Source organism: Cricetulus griseus (genome assembly GCF_003668045.3).
Source record: "Cricetulus griseus strain 17A/GY chromosome 1 unlocalized genomic scaffold, alternate assembly CriGri-PICRH-1.0 chr1_0, whole genome shotgun sequence".
Taxonomy (NCBI): domain Eukaryota; kingdom Metazoa; phylum Chordata; class Mammalia; order Rodentia; family Cricetidae; genus Cricetulus; species Cricetulus griseus.
Genome location: NW_023276806.1, coordinates 68,001,800 through 68,026,099, shown reverse-complemented (window position 1 = coordinate 68,026,099; position 24,300 = coordinate 68,001,800). Strand labels below are relative to the sequence as shown.

General features: G+C 35.9%; 1 protein-coding gene across 5 annotated transcripts in view; it reads left to right on the top strand.

The window, feature by feature from the left end:
* The window catches only part of Lrba (LPS responsive beige-like anchor protein), a 561,457-nt gene that overhangs the window by 173,543 nt on the left and 363,614 nt on the right, over window positions 1–24,300 (top strand). For all 5 annotated transcript variants that reach the window (XM_027392996.2, XM_027392995.2, XM_027392998.1 and 2 more), the window contains one exon: window positions 17,857–17,965. In XM_027392996.2, coding sequence (XP_027248797.1) covers window positions 17,857–17,965 — 109 coding nt within the window. The remainder of the gene's footprint in view (window positions 1–17,856; window positions 17,966–24,300) is intronic.

Genomic DNA, 24,300 nt, shown 5'->3' with positions numbered 1-24,300 from the left:
GACCAATTTTAAATTAGAAACAAGCTTCTTTTACATGTCAATCCCAGTTCCCTCTCCTTCCCCTCCTCTTCTGCTCCCCCTATCCCAACCCCTTTTTGCTCTCTAGGGAAGGTGAGGCCCTCCATGGGGGATCTTCAAAGTCTGTCATATCATTTGGAGCAGGGCCTAGACCCTCCCCAGTGTGTCTAGGCTGAGAGAGTATCCCTCTATGTGGAGTGGGCTCCCAAAGTCCATTCGTGTACTAGGGATAAATACTGATCCACTACCAGAGGCTCCATAAATTGCCCAGACCCCCAAACTGACATCCTCATTCAGGGGGTCTGGAACAGTCCTATGCTGGTTTTCCAGCTATCAGTCTGGGGCCCAAGAGCAACCCCTTGTTCAGGTCAGCTATTTTTGTGGGTTTCTCTAGTCTGATCTTGATCCCTTTGCTCATCTCTCCTCCCTCTCTGCAACTGGATTCCAGCATTCAGCTCAGTGTTTAGCTGGTGGGTGTCTATGTCTGCTTCCATGAGTTACTGGATGAAGGCTCTAGGAAGGCATATAAGGTAGTCATCAATCTTATTATCGGAGAAGGGCATTTAAGGTATCTTCTCGATTATTGCTTAGATTGTTAGACCTTGTAGATCTCTGGACATTTTGTCTTCTTTTATGTTGCATTTGTGTAACTCTGAAGCTGTGTTACTTTGCTTGTCTAAAATACCTGATTGGTCTAATAAATAGCTGAGCAGCCAATATCAAGGCAGTAGAGAGGGATAGGCAGGGCTGCCAGACAGAGAGAATAATAGAACAGAGTGAAGAGGGAGGAACAAGAAAAGGAGAGGAGGTCGCTAGGGGCATACCTTCCAGCCAAACAACCAACCATGGAGTATGTAAGAATTGATGAAAGGTATATAGAATAGAGAAAGGAAAAATCCCAGAGTCAAAAGGTAGACAGGATAGTTTAAGAAAACCTAGCTATAAAGAAGCCAAACTAAAGGCGGGGGCATTCATAAGTAAGAATATGTCTCCATGAATTTGTTTGAGAGCTGGGTGGCAGGCCCACAAATAGTAAGAGTGTTAAAAAACAAACAAAAAAACAAAAAAGCCAACTACAGATCACTGGCTATAGTACATGAAAGTTGTTGTGACTTAGTTTTTTGAAGAGCTTAGTTTTAAGAACACCCTTTTAAAGTAGATTCAAAACAATATAGGAGTGGAGAGGGAATTTGAGACAATGAATATAAACTATTCTTTAGAGAAGTTTTGTTACAAAGTGAAGCAATATATATATATTTATATATATGTATATATGTATGTATGTATGTGTGTGTATGTTTATATATGCATTTACCTTTTAGGATGAAGTAGAGTGAAAATAAATGTTTTTAAAAGGGAAGGGAAGCATAGTTTTATGGTAATGGTAAGGAATATTTAAAATGGGAAAATGGATGTTTGAAAAGGGGCAGAATTTCTGGAGTAACATTTATGAGTAAGTTAGAAAGTCAGAATTTATGTACATATAGAGGGAATGGCCTAATGTACAGTAGGAATGGTTTCTACCAGAACACATGGGAGACATTTTATGTTAATACAGAGGCTGGTAAGTATGTTTGGGAGTAGAACAGTAGTTGAATTTTAAGTCTAAGGTTTACCTTATGAAATAAGGGACAGGAAAAAGAGAGTTGAATTTACACAACAGTTATAGGTTTAGTATTACCCTGGGCATAGAGGAAAGAAGATATTAATCTCTTGCAAGAATACAGAAGATGATGAGCTAAAGGAATTAGAACGCTAAAGGCTTTTCACTGTTTTCCTAAAATGAGTGAGTTATAAGCAGTAGAAAGTAGGGTAAAGATTGGGATAATTGCACACAGCAATGTGGTGAATTATTGATACATATCATAGGAAGAGAAGAATCCAGACACCCGAAAAATAAGGATTTGGGTAAGCTTTGAATATGTCTGCAGATATTATTTACCATTTTTCATCATTGGTGTCTGTAACGAAACTCTGCAAGCTGCCTGAGTTCCACCGCCACATTAGGGCCCCCAAATAACATACAGAATCTTATGTTAGTTACAATGTTGCTGGCCAATGACTAGGATTTCTTACTTGCTAGCTCTGTCTTAAGTATCAAGCATAACCATTAATCTACATATTTTATAAAGACTTATCAAGGATGCCAGTGGCATGCATCCTCTCTTCATGGGATCACATGGTGACTCTCCCTTTACTGCATTTCCCAGAATCCTCCTTGACTCCTAGCCCTACCTATCTTGCTTCCCTACTGGCCAACAGTGCTTTATTAATCAACCTATAAGATAAACATATACATAGAAGGACTTCCCCCATCAGGTGTCTTTCCATGCCTCCATATTTTTTATTCTCACTCACTTTACAATGTACTTTCTCCAGCAGTCTCTATACAAACTTTCAGTGATTTTTATCTACATTTTTTATCTATCTGTATCTAATTTCTCTTGTTGGTGGAAGTCTTGATCTGTGTTGAATGTGATAAATACATTCTCATTTCAGCTGTTCAGTAAGCATGTGTAATTATTTTAATTCTTTCAGTGGATGTCATTTTTAGTATCATTCTCTTCAAATTCACGCCTGTCTTTTAGTCTCTGGCTCCTCTAATTACAGTTTTAATCTGGGTCTAGGGGAGCTGTAGATGCTCTTACCAGTTTCATCTGGAATGTGTGTTTTTTTTGTCTTGGCTTCCAGATAACTTGACTTTCCCTACATTGGGGGGATAACTTCTTTTCTTTGTTTTAAATTGAAAATAGTATTTCCATTCTAATCACAGTTTCCTGTCCCTCATCTCTTCCCGTTCCCCCCACCCCCACCCATCCATATCTGTGCCTTCTTGCTCTCACTCTTTAGAAAACAACAGGCAAAAAACAAAACAAAACAAAAACCAGCAAAACATGACAAACAACAATTAAAAAAACAAACAAAAAACCCAAAACAAAAAACAATACAAAAAAAAAACCAAAAAAACAAAACCCACCACTAAAAAAACCACAAGAGACAGAGAAGTATCTGGCTGACTGAGTAAATATTGTATAATTAATAGGGTATTTTCCCTATATATTTAAAAAAAGGTACTAAGCGTTTATCTTTTGTGCAAGAAATTGGTGCATTATAAACAATGCTAGAAACAAGAATAACCTTCTTAGGGAAATAATGGACCTAGTAGGGAAATAATGGACCTAGTAGTTTTTTAGAGTATAGAGTAGGGGCTGGAACAGTGACTCACTTATTGCTCTTGAGAGTTTGGATCTTAGCATTCTTATTGGGCTTTCCTTTTTGGGGTTCCATGGGCATCTTCACCTACCTATCTACCTACCTACCCACCCCTCCCCCCCCCCACACGAGTATCTCTAAAGTAACAATTGGGAAACAATGAAATTTCTAAAGAAATTGGTTTGATTTTTTTTTCTTTTATATATATATTCAGTACCTTGAAATTAGGTGAGTCTTTATAGATTGGATGTGTTTGTGATGTAGTTTGGAATGTTTTATACTAGACTATGTCCCAGAGGCAACAAGAATAGTAATAAAGATTTTTCTTTTAACTGCCAGGACCAAGCATTTTTCCTCTTGTTATGTAGATCTGACCTTTGTCCTCATCAATAGAGTAGCTGCTGTAAATTTGGCCCTTGATTAATGTTTTAGTAGTGTAAATAACATGAAGACCTTTATAGATAGACAACAGTGTTAGGTTTATCAGACTTGATGGGTATTATTAGAAAATCAATTAGTTAGGTCAGACATAAATGTTTTTTATTTGAAATATTTTCCTTATGTATTTACTATAGTACTTCATATTTTTATGATTTTGAGTTCAGTTACTAACATTGTTCATATAAGCATCTTTCTATTTGAAGCAATTTTATTTTGAGTGGAAATAGCAGTGATGGACATAATCAAGCAGTGTAATTTTAAATGATTTTTACCAAGTGAAAAAAAAACTTCAATAACAAATTTCAGTCAAAAGTTAGTTTTCATCTTTTGTAAGTAGAGCATTGTTAACCTTAAATAATAGTGCTGTTTATGATTTTTTTATAAAAATTAAAAAAATTGAAAGCATTTTTATTTTTAATTATGTGTTTGTGTCTTTCTGGGGGTGTGTGTATGTGGTTACAGATGGCATGAAGGTCAGGGGAAATTCCTTTGGAGCTGTAGTTATAGGCAGCTGTGAACTGTTCTGGGAACTGAACTTGATTCTTTGGAGGATCAGTAACTACTCTTAGCTGCTGAGTCATCTCTCCAGCCCAATTCATCACCCTCTCTACATTTTAATTATAGGACATCTGATTGGAACATTTTTGTTTCTGAAAGTTGTAGCTTGATGGAATGAAGTTTTACATTCCCTTTTGGAGAGGTGTGTATGTGCTTGTTAGGCAGCCAGGGAGCCAGGAATTCTTAGTTCTCCTGTGTCAGTGCCCAGTGGACTTAGATAACTGGCAATTCCGTTTTATATACTGCTTTGGTTGGTTGTAATAGAGTTTCATGTTGCTTATACTGGCCTGACACCCACTATGTAGGCAAAATGTCCCTGAGCTCTTAGTCTTCCTGTCTTTGTCCAGGTATTGAAATCATGGGCTTGTTCTGCCCTGCTAGACAATTCTTAAGGAACATTAAAGCTATCCTTTAGACTGTAGTACTATGATGCTATTGTAATTAAAATTAATGCTTACATATCCCTATTAACTTTGAATGTTTTAAATGAACACTAAGGGTTAGTGTTAAATGAAATCCAGGTCTGTGTAGGGGTTACTTTAATATGTATATGAACTTCAGTTGATTTAAGTGTATGCCTGATTTAGTATTATCTTAGTTACCTTTATTCTTAATTTCAAATGTATTTAATTGAGGCTGGAGAGATGGCTGAGAGGTTAAGAGCACCGGCTGTTCTTCCAGAGGTCCTGAGTTCAATTCCCAGCAACCACATGGTGGCTCACAACCATCCGTAATGAGATCTGGTGCCCTCTTCTGGTGTGCAGATATACATGGAAGCAGAATGTTGTATACATAATAAATAAATAAAATCTTTAAAAATGTATTTAATTGAAATTGAATTTGAAATGTATTTAATTGTATTAATCCCAGCAACAGTGTTGTGTACATTTTAAAATGTATTGTTTTGTTACTGACTCTTAAATTTTCTAACTTGGTTTTGATTTCATGTTTTGCCTTTTTATTTATATTTGGAGAACTGGTGATACTTCTTGCTAAACATTTAGTGTCTCCAACAGTATTACTGTTAGTTTCATTGGTTGAAGTACATCTGGCTATATTATTACCTCCTTCATTCAGACCACACTGTAATTGTCTAATGAGCATTTTTTAGATCACTTGATGCTCTTGATATTTGGAACAGTTCTAATCCAGATCAGAGCTGTGCAAGACACTACTCTAACGTTTGGAATACTTTGTGATAATTTAAAGTCCTGCCATAACTTTACTTGTTTAAATCATGAATTTGGAGAATATTATATATTGGGTAACCATTGACCAGTCTATCAATTTTATATATTTTATGTGGTCATGGTTTTATTTATATATGCATGACTTTTATAACCCCAATGTAAATCCCCTCTTAGTTTATTTTTAAATTTATAATTAAGAATCCTTTTATAGTTTCATGCATGAATATAGTGGCTTAGTTGTTTTCACCCCTAATACTTACTGTCACCCTCCTTCTTCTGTTGATGCCTTTCTTGTTTCAAACAAGTCTCTTTCCTACTCAAATGCCTTAATTTGTGTTTAACAAACTGAGTTTAATTAGAATTTCTGACATGGGTATAGATGGAGCACAGGCAACTTATCAGTAGCTGTATCACTGAAGAAAATGACACCCCCCTCTCTCACAACCATTAACTGTCAATTGTACTGGGGTATTATGAGCCTTTTCCCCATCCATCATGAAATATTGACAGGCACAGTCTTCTGTAGGTCTTCTGTAGATAAACACAGCTGCAAGGAGCTCATGAATGCAATAGCTATGCCATATTCAGAAGACAGCTTTTTATGACACATCTTCCCATCCTGTGGCTCTTACATTCTTTCCACTTCTTTTGTTATGTTTCCTGAGTCTTTTGGGAGGTGATGTAAATGTCATGTTTAGGGTAGAACATTTCACTGTTATTCTCAGCATGCTGACCAGGCAAAAGCCTCTGCATTAACTGTCACCTTGCTGCAATAGAAAGCTTCCCAGAAGAAGGCTGGGAGCATTGTGAATAAACCTGAGTTATTTGAAGTGAAACTGACATATTTATTTAGCAAAACAATAATAGTAGGTTCTCCCAGAGGGTCTATGGCCTTTCAAATCAAGGGTTTTCCAGGCATGAGTTCTCTCCTATGAAGCAGAGAGTTATTGGTTAATTTTGTTGCAACTATGTTACTACTACTGTTGGGTACATCTTGATTGGCAGATCAGTAATGTAGCATGCAAGACTCACAGATGGGAAACTGTTGATAACTTTTTCCTCCCATCCACCTGTAGACCACCTTCTGCCAGGCAGTATTCAATCTAGTCAGCAAGAAGGACACTTTTAGCTTAACTATGACTTGAATGTGTAATGTCTTCAACAATAGTGTTTTACCATCAAGCTCTGTTGAGTAACCAGGAATAATAACAATATTATGTATTGTCTTGGGGGCTTCTGAGATTCTCTAATATTTCATATAGCATTTCCCCATACCTGGTACTAGGATTGTTGTTTATCAGTTCATGCCCTGTAAATTCTGAAAACATAGTGTAAATTCCTTGCAGACAAAAATGTCAAGAAGTCTTGTGAGTTTCATGTTATTTTTTACTGGTTTTTTTTTCATATTTTTCTGTTGGTTTTTCCTTGTTGTTTCTACTTACTTATACATTACAATAAATACACACAATTCCATTTGCTGATTCATTTTTTTAAAAAATTGATAGTAAAAATTGGTAGTAAAAAATTGATAGTAACTCAAGGAAACTATAGTCTCTACAACATACTTTAAAGGTGCAATATTTCAAAAAACATTCTAACATTAAATTCTCACCCAGAATTTGGTAATTTGTAAAATATCATATTAATTACCATAAACTATTCTGACCATATTTGGTTTTGTTTAATAAAAATACATTTTGAGAACTTGTCACCTCCAATAATTTTACCTCTAAATCTCTGTGGTTCTTCCTTCTTTCTCCCACACTTGGGAATAAGAAAGTGCAGATTATTCCATATGCTGTTAGACACAGCTCTTAATTACTGTCTAGGGACAGTCCCTATCTGCTTATTATAGCAGTAACCAGATTTACATCTGAATATGTAAGTAATCTTCATAAGAGATATGTTTCTGCTGCTAATAATACACTTGCCAATCTTTTCAAAATTCAACTGCTTAAGACTGCACTTCTGCTGTGCAAGCATTCCTTTAGCAACTCCAGCATTTCCCGAAGTGGCATTCCCAGCACTTCTTTAAATGGCGTGGATGACTCACAAAGCTCTGTGGAAAGATCCAGTAGAAAAATGATTACAGGCAGAGTGAAGAGGAAATAGGTAGGATGGAGAATAGGCCAAAATACCTTTCATTTTATTGTATACCTTTTGGCTGTTAACATTGGTATTTTTAATCTGAGTTGTATTATGGTAAAAAGACAAAAATATTTATTGTCCTTAAGTAAAATACAGTGTGGCCACAATGTATCCTTCCCATATCAATGAGAGAGAAAGTTTGAATTTAAAATAGAGATTTTCCTTTAGAGACTCTGAAGTGTTAAAGAACCATATGCTTTCTGGCTTTAGTTTTAATGTGTATGTGCTGGATGGCCCGAGATAAAGTCATCTGACAGGAGGAAACCTCGATTAAGAAACTGCCTCCATAAAATGGGTCTGTGAACAAGCCTGTAAGGGCATTTTCTTAATCAGTGATTGATGGGGGAGGGCCTCGCCCATTGTGGGTGATAGCATCCTTGCGCTGATAATCCTGGCTTCTATGAGCAATCCATGATGAACAAGGTAATAGGCAACACCCCTCCACAGACTCTGCATTAGCTCCTGCCTCCAGGTTCCCGCTCAGCTTGAGTTCTTGTCTTGATTTCCTTCAGTGATGGACTATGATATGGAAGTATAAGCCAAATAAATCCTTTCTTCCCCAACTTAGCAATAGCAATAGTAACACTAATACAATGTATGATAAGGTAATTCCTACTATATACCAAAAATAGTTGTTTTGATGTTATCCTATTTGGCGTGTATTATTGAGGAGAAACCCTCCCATCTCTGTTTACTCCAACCCTGGACCAGTTGGCATTGAAATATGTGAGGGTAGTTTATGATTACATTTATTCTGTTTCTACCTTTTAAAGTTTATAATATTTAATTCTATTTTTTAAGATTTAATAGTTTATCAAAAGTAACAGCTTTAGTTACAATAAAGATATGTTTCTCAATTCCATATTTTTAAATCTCAGGTGGTCAGATTATTTTTCATGTTTAACTTTTTAGCTCAGTCAATAATGTATAGTTAATACAACACATTTCAGCTTTCAACAAATTTGTGATTTTTGTATTCAAATTTATTTTCCTGTGATTATTTTATTTGTATTGATTTAAAACAGCAGTTCTGAATAAACATCCCTTCTTGTTTCAAAAACATACAAATTTCCACTAATTTCTAAGCTCAAGAAAATGACAGGGGCTTACTATACAGTTCTGGACATCCTGAGACTCCCTATGTAGGCAAGGCTGGCCTCCAAGAAGATGTGACTTCCTGCCTATACATCCTGAGTGCTGGGGTTTCAAGTATATGCCACCATGCCCAGTTGAAATTAATCACTTTTTCTTTCTATTTTATGTTAGCCACACTAGGAATTAAACCCTGTACATACTAGACAAGTACTCTACCACTGAGCTATATCCTTAGCTATAGCTTTATCTGTTTATACAGGAATAGTTTTTACATTTTTTAGAGACAGTCTCTCCCTCTCTCTCTCCATATATACTTATATATGTATGCCTTTGCCCAATGATTTGACTATATCAAGCTTATAACAACATGCTTATAGTTGTGTAGCAATTTTACAAGTATGTTTGCATGTAAATGTATGCATATATGTGCAGGTCTTTTGTTCTTCTTTTGAAGTGTTATTTTTTTTCCATTTTTTGAGTTAGAAACAAGATTGTTTTACATGTCAGTCCCCGTTCCCTCTCCCTCTTCTCCTCCCCTGCCACCCCCCAACTAAAACCCTACCTATCACATACCCTTTCTGCTCCCCGGGGAGGGTGAGGCCTTCCATAGGGGGGGTCTTTAGAGTCTATTGTATCTTTGGTATAGGGCCTAGACATACTGTCGTGTGTCTAGGCTCAGGGAGTAGCCCTCTATGTAGAATGGCTCCCAAAGTCCTTTCCTGTGCTAGGGATAAGCACTGATCTACTACAAGAGGCCCCATAGATTTCCGAGGTCTCCACACTGACACCCATGTTCATGGGATCTGGATCAGTCCCATGCTGGTTTCCCAGTTATCAGTCTGGGGACCAAGAGCTCCCTCTTGTTCAGGTCAGCTGTTTCTGTAAGTTTCACCAACCTGTTCTGGACCCCTTTGCTCGTCATTCCTCCTTCTCTGCAACTGGATTGCAGTTTATAGCTAAATGAAATAAATTGCCAAATTAAATCTTAGTGTGTGTTACCAAAAAAAAAAAAAAGGGTAACAATTAGGACAGAAAAGGAAAATTGAATTAAAACATTAAGAAGAGTTAAAATGTTGAGAAGGTAAACTTTTCCCACTTAATTTAGCCAGTATTTGTACATACCAGCTATATTATAGTTCACAGCCTGGGTTCAAGGGATGTCACATTGGGCAGCATAGATATGCCATCCTTTCAGGATTTTATTTAATTGGTAAAGAGAGAAAATTTTAAGAAGTAATATTATATCAGAAGGTATTATTGAAAACACCAGAATAGCATGCTAGGGAAATAGGTTCAACTTGAGAGAGAGGACATGGCAGTTTTATACAGGATGTCATGATGGACGAGCTCCTGCCAAGTGTTGAGAATATGCTTCTGTCATCCAAAGCAGCTATTGGAAAACAAAGTGTAAGCATCTGTATCAGCTAGTTCCCCTATAATTGTCCTTTCTGTACCTGATCATATTTTTTCTATATTTATTTACCCATACTCAAGAATTCATTCTTTCATAGGGAATGTCTTTGACCTAGAATATGTCCACTTACTAATTGGTCCTTTTGTTTCTGTTGTGGGCTTTGTAATACCACGTACAGTTTTAAAATTTTCAATGAGGAGTTATTTTGTAATACAAGATTGAAAAAAACAAGTTGAGTTCAGACTGTGGCATTTATAATAAAAGTGAAATTAAGTTATCAAGCTCTTGAATTCTTAAGAATTAGCTTTATACTGTATTGTTATTAACATTTTATTTGTCAGGAGGGAGGAGTCTCTTTATTTGAGGCCCTTGCTTTCCAGAACTATACACACTACTTGGGCTAGATCTCAAGAAAGATCTAGATTGTTCTTAAATTTATGTGAAATGCATTAAGTGTAACAAAAACATCTTGCCAGCATCTTATTCTCCTGCTCCAGAGTTGTGTGTTTTCTGATGTTTTAGCCATTCTGTATCTTACTCTAAGTTGTTATTGAGAGTTTCAACTTGGGAGTGAGTGGATAGGTACCCATTTAAGGATGTTTGTAAAATTAAATAAGTATTGTATGAAAGAGAGAGGGGAGGAAGAAAGGAGGAGTGGAGGGAAGGATAGGAACAAGCAATAGAAAAGGAGGAGTGTAAGAAAGATATTTAAGGAAGGAGACTATTATGTGAAGAGTTAGAAAATTATTTTTCACCCTAAGAACAAAGTTTATGTTAAATTGTCTAGGCCATAGTCTTCAAAATCTTTAGAATTAGCTTTATATAGTATTACCCCCCTTACTGGTTTGTGATGTTTCTCTGTAATCAATTCTAAAAATATTACAATGTTGGAATCATTGTCAACGTAAAGGTTAGTACTTTTCTCAGTTGTTAGGGTTCATGGAAGTAGTAACTTCTTTTTCTATGAATGGTCCTGTGTATAAGGGAATTCTGAGAGTAGCTGCTAATGGAGGTTATAGAAAGCCAAAGAAACAGTAGTAACATTGGATACTTGGTAGAAATGTGTGTATGTGCTTACCCAAGGCCTAGACTAGAATAATCAGTTGTGAACAATGGCTCATAATGTAGTTATGGGAGATAGCTGTCATCATTACAGTTATTTATTGAGCCTCTAGTATGAATCTTTTTTAGTTGGTCACTTGATAGGGCTGTTTGTTTCCTGGAGTTGACATAGTGTTTTTCTCCTTCTCCTTGCATTCTAGATATAAATTATACATAGATTTTCTTCTTAATATTAATATATGTGTATCATTTTGTGTTCTGTATTCAGAGATTAATCTACTTTATAATAAACCCAACATTTTGAAATTGCTTATTATAATTAAGACTTTGGCTCATTTGCCTTTAATTTTTTATTGCAATTTATTATATGAATTATACTTGTTAAAATTGTATAATTGGTATATTTAGAAAGATAAGTGTGTACATGGGGGAAATGGCCTTTTAGGAAAAAATATGCATGTTGATAGAGTTTGTACCTTCATTTTAATGTTTGCCCTAATGAAAGGACAAGCTACATTTCTGTTTAGGAGCTTTCGAGATGCTGGTTTAAATCCAGTTTATAAACTGTTAAGGAGAATGAGCATGGTTTGATTTAAGTATAAGATCATTAAGTGCTTTATATACATATATCCCAATAGTGATTGAGCACAGCTCTCCTGAATTGTACTTTTTGATGGTATGGCTTATTTAAAAAGATTAATTGAAAAGTGCCTTTTTTGTTAGTTGAGAAAATAGATTGTTATATACAGAATACTAATCACAGATGTATAAGATAGTGTATTAAAGTATAATAATATATACTATAATATTAGATGTAATTGACATAAAATAAAGGTCTTTGTAGGAAAAAATGACAGAATATTCCATAGAGAATCAGAGGCTTGAAGTCACTCTTTTTGGTGGTTTAAGGTTTTAGATGTAAAGAATGGGGAGCAGGTAGACAGAAAAGTGGTTTGTAGCATTTGTTTCCTGTCATTCCCTAGGCACCTCTTTGTAGAATTTTCCCATGTGCCAAATACCATTATGTAGGATGTAGCTCTGTGGAAATCTGTGTTGCCAGAAACATGAAGACAAACAATATACAAGGAAACAAGACAATTCAGATAACATAAGTAAACATAATAGGAGAATATTATACAAATAAAAAGAAGACTTACAAGGAGGCCAGTATGGAATGGGATGTACAGAAGAGTGGTGAAGAAGTCGATTTAAAAAAAAAAAAATTAAAGGAAAGGTCTCATGTACCTCAGTCTGTCCTTTACGTTGCTATCTAGCCAAGGCTGGTCTTGAATTCTTGATCCTCCTACAGATGTGTGATACCATATTTGTGTGATTTTAATACCTGATTTTTTAAAATGTATATGAGTGTTTTGACCAAACACACAAATGTGTGTTTGTGTACCATGTGAATGAAGTGTCCTCAAGGGCCAGAAGAGGGTATCTGATCTCCTGGGACTGGAGGTACAATAGATTGTGAGCCATTGTGTGGTTGCTGGGAATTGAACCCAGGTCGTTTAGAAGAGCAGTAAGTGCTTCTTAACCTTTGAGATACCTCTCTAGCCCCTCAACATTTGATTTTAAAGTATAGGAACAGAGAGATCAAATACCTTAAGGGGAGAACAATATCTGTGTTAAAATACAATGAGTAAAAAGTTGAAAGCAAGATGGCTGTAACAGAACAAGTAAGGAAGAAAATAGTACTTTTCAGATATATGAGAGACTCCAATGAGATGATGGGACAGACTGAGTAGACTTCCTAGGGGAGGCCTTACCCTCTCCGAGGAGCAGATGGGAGGTGGTGGGGGGTGTAAGGGGAGTGGTCGTAGAGGAGGGAGGGGGAACTGGGATTGTAATGTAAAAAATGAATTAATAAAAATGTGTAAAAATAGAAATATGAAAGAAGCATTTGATTTTTAGATAATGTAGTACCTTAATTATATTAAATGTTGTTTAATAAAATATATTACTGAGTTTTAAACAGGAGGACAGTATTATGTAATTTAACATTCTAGCCATTTTAATTTGTGCAATCATCAACATTCAGCACATTTACATTGTTGGGTAATGTTACCAACATTCATCTGCAGAAATCATTTTACAAAATAGGACTTCTTTAGCCATTCCACATTGACTCCTCAGACCTTCCTCCTTATAGTTCCCATCATCATCATTCTGTTTTCTGCCTCTATGAGGTTGACTGTTCTCATTATGTCAGATAAAGGAACCATGATTTTTCTTTACAGTGTTCTGCTTATTTCACATAACATAATATCTTCAAATGTTCATTTTTAAAAATTTTAATAATTATTACTATTTTCACTTTGTGTGTGTTTGTGTGTGCATGTACTACTATGAAGTCTTAATATATAATGAAGGATAGTTTTTCTTGCTAATTTTACTGTTTTGGGGGCTAGCCATCCAGCTCCCAGATAAATCACGCTCAGAGGCTTGTTATTGCTCATAAATGGCCAGCCTTAGCTTGGCTTGTTTCTTGCCAGCTTTTCTTAAATTATCACAACTACCTGTTTTCTTTTTTTACTTCTGTATATCTTACATTCACTTTTACTATGTGGCTGACTGGGTGGCTGGCCTGTGACATCGTCCACTCCTTGTTCTCTTTTACTCCTTCCTTCCTCTTCCCAGATTTCTCCTATTTTTTTCTGTCTTCCTGCTTACCCCAGTTGTCCTTTCTTCTATTGGCTGTTCAGTTCTTTATTAGACCATCTGGTGTTCTGTCACAGCTTCACAGAGTTAAACAAATGCAACATAAACAAAAGTAACATCTTTATATCATTAAACATATGTTCTAGAGCATAAACAAATGTAACACACCTTATAATAATATTCTACAACAGTCAGACATAAGGAAAGCTTACTTTCATGGTTGAGTCTAGATTTTATAGTTTACTAATCGTTACAGTGCTTTAAAAGGCAGGTAGACAAAAATATTAAGCTAATAGAGAATTTATTCAGTCATAATATGAATGAAGCCTTGGTTTTTTATTAGGGCATTTGTGAGATAGAACAAATTAAATCTAGACATATTACAGAGGAAATATTGACAAAATGTGTTGATTGTTGGTCTTAAGGAAGACAGTAGAGAAAAGGTAGGAGGCTAGAATAACTTTGAGGTTACTTGACTGGGGAATAGGACAATGGTGTACCCTTGACTAATCAAGTAACATTTGAGTGCTGCAAGGCAATATATTGGCAATAAATTCATGATGTAGTTTCAAGTCTCCAGAGGAAAACTAAGGAACACAAAACAGTACTTTATATCTGCATTCTTGAAAGCCCCTGTTTGCTCTTTTACACTCCTAGGAAGTTATTCATTAGCAGATTTAAAAATTACACTGGGGAATTTTTATAGTATCTAAATGTGTACTATTTAAAAGCATATGACAATACCCTGATCATATCACCTCAAAATAGTAGACAAAATTTTTATTTTTGACTTCTGAAATAGCCAGGAGATAATTTGAAGCTGAGTGATAGGATCTTTCATAGAGCATATAGGATTCCTAAAAAGAGTAAAATGTTATAGAAAATCGGAAAGCTGTTTTATTTTTAAGTCCATTGTTTCTTTTCATCATTGCTTGCACAGCCTCAGTGAATAAATGCTTATAAGGAGGAAGCACAGTCTCTATTTCTAGCCTAGGTGTGTCTAGGTGTTTTTTGTAAAGGGCCAAATAGTAATGTAGGATCAGCTCAGTATAATACTATGTATCAGAAACAGCCACAGACAGCACTTAAAGAAGTGATCTTGTTAAACTTTATTAACTCAACAATTGGTAGTTCAGCTTTGGCCCAAAGGCTTTAATTTGCTGACCTCTATATTAGATATTTGGCAATTTAATATATTTTCTTTTATACTTTCTCCAAATTCTTTTTTTTTTCATGGACTCTTTTGTTACAAATTTAGAAGCACCTATGCTACTATGGTGCATATTTCAGCTCGTTAGTTTTTATAATGTGTATGATAGTGGATTTAAATATATTTTTCTCAATTCTAGGAACATGTTCATCTGGTATGTTATTGGAAGTATAGTAATTGCTTTGGATCCAGTATGTGTGCAATTCATTCATTTTTACTACAAACATTGCTAAAAAGTGAATGGGAATTGAATGGTAGCATTATGCTTGTTATCGGAGCTGACATTTGTAGGTGGGAGTTTTGAGTATCTCTACTATCCTACTTCTGTCCTTTTGTAGAAGAGAGTTCAGAGGATCACTTTATTTATTTTTAATATTTATTTTATTTTATTAGAAACAAGCTTCTTTTACATGTGAATCCCAGTTTCTTCCCCTCTCCCCTGCCCCTACCGATCCCCCATCCAAACCCCTTTCTGCTCCCCAGGGAGGATGAGGCCTTCCATGGGGGAATCTTCAAAGTCTGTCATATCATTTGGAGCAGGGCCTAGACCTTCTCCGTGTGTCTAGGCTGAGAGAGTATCTCTCTATGTGGAGAGGGCTCCCAAAGTCCATTCATATACTAGGGATAAATGCAGAGGATCAATTTATGACAGTCACATTCCAGAAACCTACCATTACATGAGCATTTCATCACTACCTATAGATCCAAGACTCCATGTTGAAAGGTTTAATTCTGTTGGATCATGTGACTTTTTAGTCAAGGTTTTAAGTAAAGCTGACGCTGTTTATCTCTTAACTTTTAATATTGGAGTTTTAAAAAACATACATGATTTGTTCAAATCATATCCATTTATGAGATTTTGTGCAATATTGTGAAATTATTTTGTTATGCATATAATTAGATGTACTTTTGTTCTAATATAGTATTTCAACATGAATATTTTGCCATTTAAAGAGTAATTTCCTTTTTGTGGAGATTTGGGTAGTTGCTTAAGTTTTGCTAGGATGAATAATTAATACCAGAATTTTAGTTGCATATTCACATATTTTCTGATTATGTGTCTGTGGTTCTTCATATCTTTGCCCAAACTTGGTAAATTGTTATAGGTTTCATCCGCCTGTCCGTCTGTCTGTCCGTCCGTCCGTCAGTACGTACGTCCGTCCGTCCGTCCATCCATCCATCCATCCATCCATCCATCCATCCATCCATCCATCTATTTATCCATCCCTTTAATTCCTGATGAAGCAGTTGACCAAAGCAATTTAAAAAAGGTTTTGATTTACAGGTTGGGAGGAAGTCAGTCATGGCTGGGAAGGCTGGGGGCAGAACATGAGGCTGTGGTCACATTGTATTCATGTTCAGCAAAGAGAATGATATGATCACTTCATGTTGTCTTTTTTATTCAGTCCAGGACTCTAGGTCACATGATACTACACTGACATTGAGAGTGGATTCCCCCACCTCAATTAACCTTATCTAAACAATTCCTTAAACTTGCCCAGAGCATTGTCTCCTCAGTGACTTTAGATCTTGTAAAGCTGATAATATTAACTATCACAATTTATATAATACTGTAATCTTAATTTGTGTTTCCCTGGTAAACAATGATGCAGAGACTGATGACATTAACTTGACTGAACTTATTCCAGGCTATATTGAGACTTAGTCAGACTTTGCCCTTCCAAGCATATATTCTTCTGAGGACCTTCATAATTGGCATTATATTGTCCATGCTGAAATTTTTACTTATTTTTCTCTGTATTGTCTTTTTTATTTAGATGTGTGATCTTCCTTTTTGTATAACTTATTTAAAATATTCGTCTTGTAGTTATCACACAAAAGCAACATAGAAAATTGTATTTATATTTTGCAACCAAAATACAAACGAAGAGTATGATGATTCTCATTTGTCTCTGTAATGTTTTTTGAGGTATTTTTCAGTGTTTTGATTCTAGCTTTACTTGAGTTTCTGAATGTAAGCTTGTACTTCTGCTAAAAGTCTAGGAATCTACATACCTCCATCACTTCAGATTGTTTACCTGTCTTGGTTTCCTTAGTTCTGTGATGTTGTTGACTGTTTTGTTTACCTTGTGCAGTCTCCCTTGTGAATCCAAATACCTCAGTGAGAAGAGTCATGCTGAAAGTCTTTGTGTGCTTTTTCTTCTAGGATCTTTGCCTCCTTAAATCTTGGCTGCATTAATGTGTTAGTATTGCCAAGGTACAGCAAAAATACCTGACTTGATCAATTCATACAGCTTACATATTCATGTTATGGTTTCACAGGTTTCAATCCTGGCCAGTTGGTGTAGTTGGTTTTGTGTCTGTGGCCAGACAGTATATCATGGTGGTAATGTGTCGAGAAGAAACTGTTCACATCAGGGTGGATGTAGGAAGCATGAGAGAGTGAAGTCTGAAATTCCAATATCCATTTAAAGACACACTCCTGGTGACCTAATGTCCACACTTTTTAAAGGATTGTCAAGAGCTGGGACAAAACTCACTAACATGTGCTTCTTTGGTGGTTACTTACCCAAACAAAGATATGTTTCTGTTGCCTTTAAAGTAACATTCAACATTTCAGCTTTAATGTAGAATTATTAGTTGCATTAATTGGTTAGCTAGTGTGATACAAACTAATCCACTGTTACCAGAGTATAAGCTTTTGCTGCTGTGTTCTGTCAGTTATTGAAGTGAAATAATATTGATGCCTCATTGTGTATGAAGTGAGACAAGGGATTAAATATTCCTTTTTCTTCAAAAGATCAAAATATATCACTGTTGAGCCCTGTCAATTCATGTATTATGTATACATTTATTTATTTGGTAATATTCATGTCTTACAGGTTACTTAGCCAAACAATGAAGGATCATTTAGTAAGAGTAGCAAATGAAGCTGAATTTATCCTGAGTAGGCAGAGAGCAGAGGATATTCATCGACATGCAGAATTTGAGGTAAGATACTCCTTTGTACTTGGTGTAAGGATGCTATTGTTTTTAGATGGCAATCATGTACTTAAACAGAATGGCAGTGTTGTCTAAAGAAACATGCTATTTGTCTTCAAAATTTAGTTTGTGAAAATCATAGAGGATTCTAGGAAAGCAAGCCCTTTTGGTTCATTACCAATTCATCTGCCATTTGATCAGAACACCTTCTGTGTTTTGTTGACCTGCTTTTGATAATGAGTATGGGACTGGGCTCTTATGATTTCTAATAAAGAAAATCAGTGAAGGACTTAGTCCTGTCTGGGAAAGTCTCCTGTTGTATTTTGTGGTTGTATATATTTGAAGGTCAGAGCACAACTTCTGGGAGGAGTTGGTTCCCTTCTTCAACCTTGTGATCAGGCTTAGCAGCTTCCGCTTTAGTTTGCTGAATCTTGCCACATCTACAGCTCTTATTTTGGTGGTCCATGAGGGACCATGTTTGCTTATTTTAGCATTCCCTCTTTGATATGTACAACATGTCATAAAAGAAATGACTGGTTTCCTAGCTATATACATGACTAAAACAAGGATGAAGCAAATAACTTGACAAGAATATTTGTTAGGATTTGAAGACATTTAAAAGGTATTTAGGTTTTTTTCTATTATATAAAGATAGATAAGCTCAAATATTTTTCTGGTACTTTATAAGGAATGAAAATCACCCCGGTACAGACTAGTGAATATAGTTTAAAGGTTATCCATAGTTTGGCCTTAAATTAACTTTGAACTTTAGCACTACTGGCTACTTTTTTTTCTTACCAACAGAGATGCTATTGTGTATTTGGACAAAGCCTGTAGTAGTAAAGAGGCTGGTGTGTTTATTATCATTTGTTATCATTAACTGCTGATGATGTAGTTCCGAGAAATAAATCTCTTTAATTCTTTGCTTTTTATGATATCCATGACAATTTTTCCTTTTGTGTTGAAATTTCATTTATGTTATAAAGTCATTGATTAGACATACATTTCAACTTTGTTTTTAGGAGTTTTTTTTAACCTATAAACATGAACTTTATTAAAAATCATGTCGTGCAAAACATTGGACTTTTCCTTATATATAGGATATATGTATGAATACCTTCGTATGAATATATTAGTAAAAATATTTCTTGGAGTTTCAGTTTGTATAAACTACACAATCTGTAAACCAGATGTAATAAAAATTATCACTTAATGATCTTATTTTTTCAGAGACAATTTAAGTTAAAATTCATTTCAGTAAGAGTTTTATGATGTTCTTTTAGAAAGTATTGCTTTGGATTTCATTTATTATTCTATAGAATTCACTTCTTATTAACTTCAGTGGAACTACATACCATGCAAACAATTTATTTGCTTGAATTAGTAAAAACATATTCCTTTTTAAGTGTACACTTGTTATGAAAATAATTCATTAACTCTCTGTGTGTGGCATAATACGTTTGTGTGTGTGCATTGAGAGTATGTGTGCCTATGCATGTGAAGCTCAGAGATCAGTGTCCGTGACTCCCATGCCTGCTCTACATCTTAGTTTTTGAAGCAGAGTTTCTTACTGAACCCTGGAGCTCATCAATTCTGCCAGGCTGCCTACTTAGTGAGTTGTAGGGATCTGTGTTTCTCTACCTCTCTTTCTGAAGTGTTGGTGTACATTGCTTCACAAAGCTTTTAAGTGGGTCCTGGGAATCCAATCTCAGGTCTTTACCAAGTGAGCCATTTCTTTACCTCCAGCTACATTTCTACAGACTTATAATCATATTCATTTATCCAAGCATGCTTTGTTGTATTTATCTCTAGTGACAAATTAAATATGAATAGTACTGTTTTTAGTTTCTATTCCATGTACATTAGAAAAATCATTAGGATATTAACACATCTTGTATTTTTAAATATTTTAAAATATTTGATGTTACTGGGTTATCACTATTTTTATGTTACTTTTCTGTAATCACACGTTCTAGAAGTCATACATTTATAATTATATGAGATACTAAAATGTTCTTGGTACTTTTATATAACTTCCTTTATGCTTTGTAAATCATGTTCTGCAGCCAGCTTCTCCGCATGATTTCTTTTCAGTAATTAAATTAGCATTTCCAGCAGATGAAAAACTTGTTGGCCTTTTCCATTCATTGTGTTTCCTCATGCGTAAAATGTGAGACATCCACATATTTTTAATTCTTTCAGAGTACCATTTTATAGGCTAGGTTTGGCAGCTATATAGAGTGAATGGTTTATTTTCATATTCAATCTTAAATAATAATCTAAAATATTCATCTTTTGTGTCAACTGAAGTATGGACCTAATGTCAGATATGTAACTGCCCAGAATGGCCATCTTAGAGTAATTCATAAAGGGTTGAGATTTTTTTTTCCTCTTAGACTATCCAACTAGGTTGTTTTTAAAAACTAGAAGATTTCAGACTCGTGATCCTGTGTAGCAGTAAGAACTATAAAACTGTAAGATTTTGTAACCCTGCAAGTTGGGATAATTGCCAGTAGATTAATGAATCTTCATTATAATAGAACTGAACAATTTGGAGCAGAATAAATAATTCTTATGTTTATTCTTTTGTTGTACATTTTTTGGAAATCTTGAACTGAACTGTGTTTAAATGAGGAGAAATTTTTATTACAGCTTTTCTAGAATGTGTTTGCTGATAACACTGAGTTTATAGTCGTCGTCAAAGAAATTGTGTCTGCACCTCAATATTCACTTCTCCATTACTGCTCAAAATTGTTTCCCTAGTCTTTACAATTTGCTGACATTGTATCAGAAGACTGGAATGCTAAAAATATGCTTTTCATTCAAGTTCTAGAAATTTTTAGTTGCCTGTTGTTTTGATCAGCATGGTAGTCCATATAATGTAATTCAGTTGATTAAAAATTTTCATATGGTAATGCAATGTACTTGAAAAGAGAGATTTAGAAAAATTCATGAAATGTTGGTGCCAGTCCTCAAATCTGAAGAATTGCAGTCATCCCACTTAGCCCAAACAGCCTTGAAAAGTAGAACAGGAGGAAGACACTCACTTTCCCATTTCTGTAGTATCTACAGATCTAGTGACCAAAGCAGTATAGTACTGACATTATTATAGACATGAATCAAAGGAATAAAAGTGAAATAAATGCATATATGAAAAGCTTATTGATTCTTGATATCAGTGTCCTAACCATTTACTGGCTAGCGTATATTCCTTGCTATTGAGTTTATTAGGTTCTTACCCTACTTGGTACTGTTCACAAATACTAGTTCTGGAAGCAGGCATTAAATGTATTCATTGGTCAATGAATGCAGAAAGTGAGCTTCTGGTTTCCAACCAAGCCTAGAGTTTTGATTTTTTTTTTTTTACCAGGAGGGGATTTTGACAAAATGAGGTATGTATGCTGCCAAAAGAACAATTCATGGGAAGAGGAGCCAATTTCTATTATCATGGTGCTTCTCTCTTTTTATTCCTAATTTCAGTTTGTCAGATATGTCCTGACATTGATGGGCATGTTCTTTATTATTGTCGTAAGTCCAAGGTCTTTTGGAATGTCAATGTGGTATCTGGCAAATTTAGCTGGTCTGGAATGTTCCTTCAGATACTGTGAATGTTCCCTAACTCCATAGTGAGCATATGGGTGCATGCTGTTATTAGGATCCAGGTGTTAACTTTTGCAAGGGAGCAAAAGCAGTAATTGAAAGGAAAAATTATCCATAACTTTGGGATTTAGACTTGTGACTAACACTGTAGCAAATGATGGTGGCACAACTGGATATACTCATTTGAAACAATGGAGTTGAGCCAGTCCTTCACAACATGTGCACAGCATCACTCAGAATGGATCAGTGACCTTTCTCAGTGAGAACCATACATGTCTTATCAGAAAATGAGGTGTATCTTCATAACTTTGTATTTGGAAATAGATTTTTGGATATAATGCCAAAAGTTAGATCTAAAATACATAATAAATAACTGGAAGTTATCAAGTAAAAATTCTCAATTAACTCATGACATTTTCATTTTTGTCAAGAAATTGGAAACACAAAATGGGAAAGAATATTGTAATTCTTTTTTCCACATAAAGGTCTTGCATCCTGAATTTTCTAAGAAAACACAAACTCGTTACAAAGATAAAAGTGCAAATAATTTTAATACGACTCTTTTTGTAATTTTTTAAATTCAAATTAGGAACAAGCTTGCTTCACATGTCAATGCCTTCTGCCTCTCCCTCCTCTTCCCCCCAACCCTCCCCTCAACCCCCATCTGCCCCCCACCCCATCCACCCTCCATTCCCCAGGCAGGGTAGGGCCCTCCAATGGAGCTCTCTAAAGTTCTCATCATCCTGGGCCGGGCCTAGGCCCTTCCCCATGTGTCCAGGCTGAGAGAGCATTCCTTCACATGGGATGGGCTCTCAAAGTCCCTTCTTACACTAGGGAAAAATACTAATAATTCCTTACCAGGGGCCTTCTGGAGTACAGAGGCCTCCTCATTGACATCCATGTTCAGGGGACTGGATCAGTCCTGTGCTGACCTCCCAGATAGCAGTCTGGGGTCCATGTGCTTCCCTTTGTTCAGGCTAGCTGTTTCTGTGGGTTTCACCAGCCTATTACCAACTCCTTTGATCTTCATTCCTCACTCTCTGCGACTAGGTTCCAGAGTTCAGTTCAGAGTATATCTGTGGGTGTCTGCCTCTGCTTCCATCAGCCACTGGATGAGGCTCTAGGATGGCATAAAAAGTAGTTATCAGTCACATTATAGGGGAAGGGCATTTAGGTAATCCTCTCCACCATTGCCTAGATTGTCAGTTCGTGTCATCCTTGTAGATTTCTAGAAATCTCCCTAGTGCCAGATCTCTCCTCAGACCTACAATGGCTCCCACTGATATGGTATCTCTCATCCTGCTCCCCTTTATTCTTCCTCCAACTCAACATATCTGCTCCTCCATTTCCTCCTCTCCCCTCCCCTTCTCCTCCTCTCATTCTGGCAACTCCCTCTCTCCTACCCTCATGCTCCCAATTAGCTCAGGCGATCTTGTCCCTTCCCATTGTCGGGGTCTATGCATTTTTCCCTTAGAGTCCTTCTTGCTTCCTAGTTTCTGTGGTGAAGAGGATTGTAGGCTGGTAATCCTTTGCTCTATGTCTAAAATTTATATATGAGTGAGTACATACCATGTTTGTCTTTTTGTGACTGGGTTACCTCACTCAGGATGGTTTCTTCTAATTCATCCATTTGCTTGCGAATTTCAAGATTCCATTGCTTTTTTCTGCTGAGTAGTACTCCATTGTATAAATGTACCACATTTTCTCTATTCATTCTTCAGTTGAGGGGCATCTAGGTTCCTTCCAGGTTCTGGCTATTACAAACAATGCTGCTATGAACATCGTTGAACATATGTCCTTGTTGTATGAACATGCGTTATTTGGGTATTCCCATTTTTCTAAGCAACCGTCATACTAATTTCCAAAGTGGTCTTACAAGTTTGCACTTCCACTAGTAATGGAGGAATGTTCCTTTTTCTCCACATCCTCTCCAGCATAGATTGTCATTGGTGTTTTTGATTTTAGCCATTCTGACAGGTGTGAGGTGATATCTCAGAGTTGTTTTGAGTTGCATTTCTCTGATGACCAAGGATTTTGGGCACTTTCTTAAGTGTCTTTCAACCATTTCAGTTTTCTCTGTCGAGAATTCTCTATTTAGTTCTGCACCCCACTCTTTAATTTCATTGTTTGGTATTTGGTAGCTAGCTTCTTGAGTTCATTGTATATTTTGGAAATCAGCCCTCTGTCAGATGTAGGGTTGGTGAAGATCTTTTCCCATTCTGTGGGCTGTCGTTTTGTCTTAGTGACTGTGTCCTTTGCCTTACAGAAGCTTCTCAGTTTCAGGAGGTCCCATTTATTAATTGCAGATCTCAATGTCTGTGCTACTGGTGTAATGTTCAGGAAGCTGTCTTCTGTGCCAAATCGTTCAAGGGTATCTCCCACTTTCTCTTCTAGAAGATTCAGTGTGGCTGGATTTATGGTGAAATCTTTGATCCATTTGCCCTTAAGTTTTGTGCATGGTGACAGATATGGATCTATCTGCAGTCTTCTGCATGTCTGAATCCAGTTGTGCCAGCACCATTTGTTGAAAATGCTATATTTTTTCCATTTTATAGATTTAGCATCTTTGTCAAAAATAAGGTGTTCGTAGGTGTGTGGGTTAATATCACGGTTTTCAATTCGATTCCATTGGTCTAGCTGTCTATTTTTGTGCCAATACCAAGCTATTTTCAGACTATAGCTCTATAATAGAGCTTGAAGTCAGAGATGTTGATGCCTCCAGAAGATCCTTTATTGTACAGAGT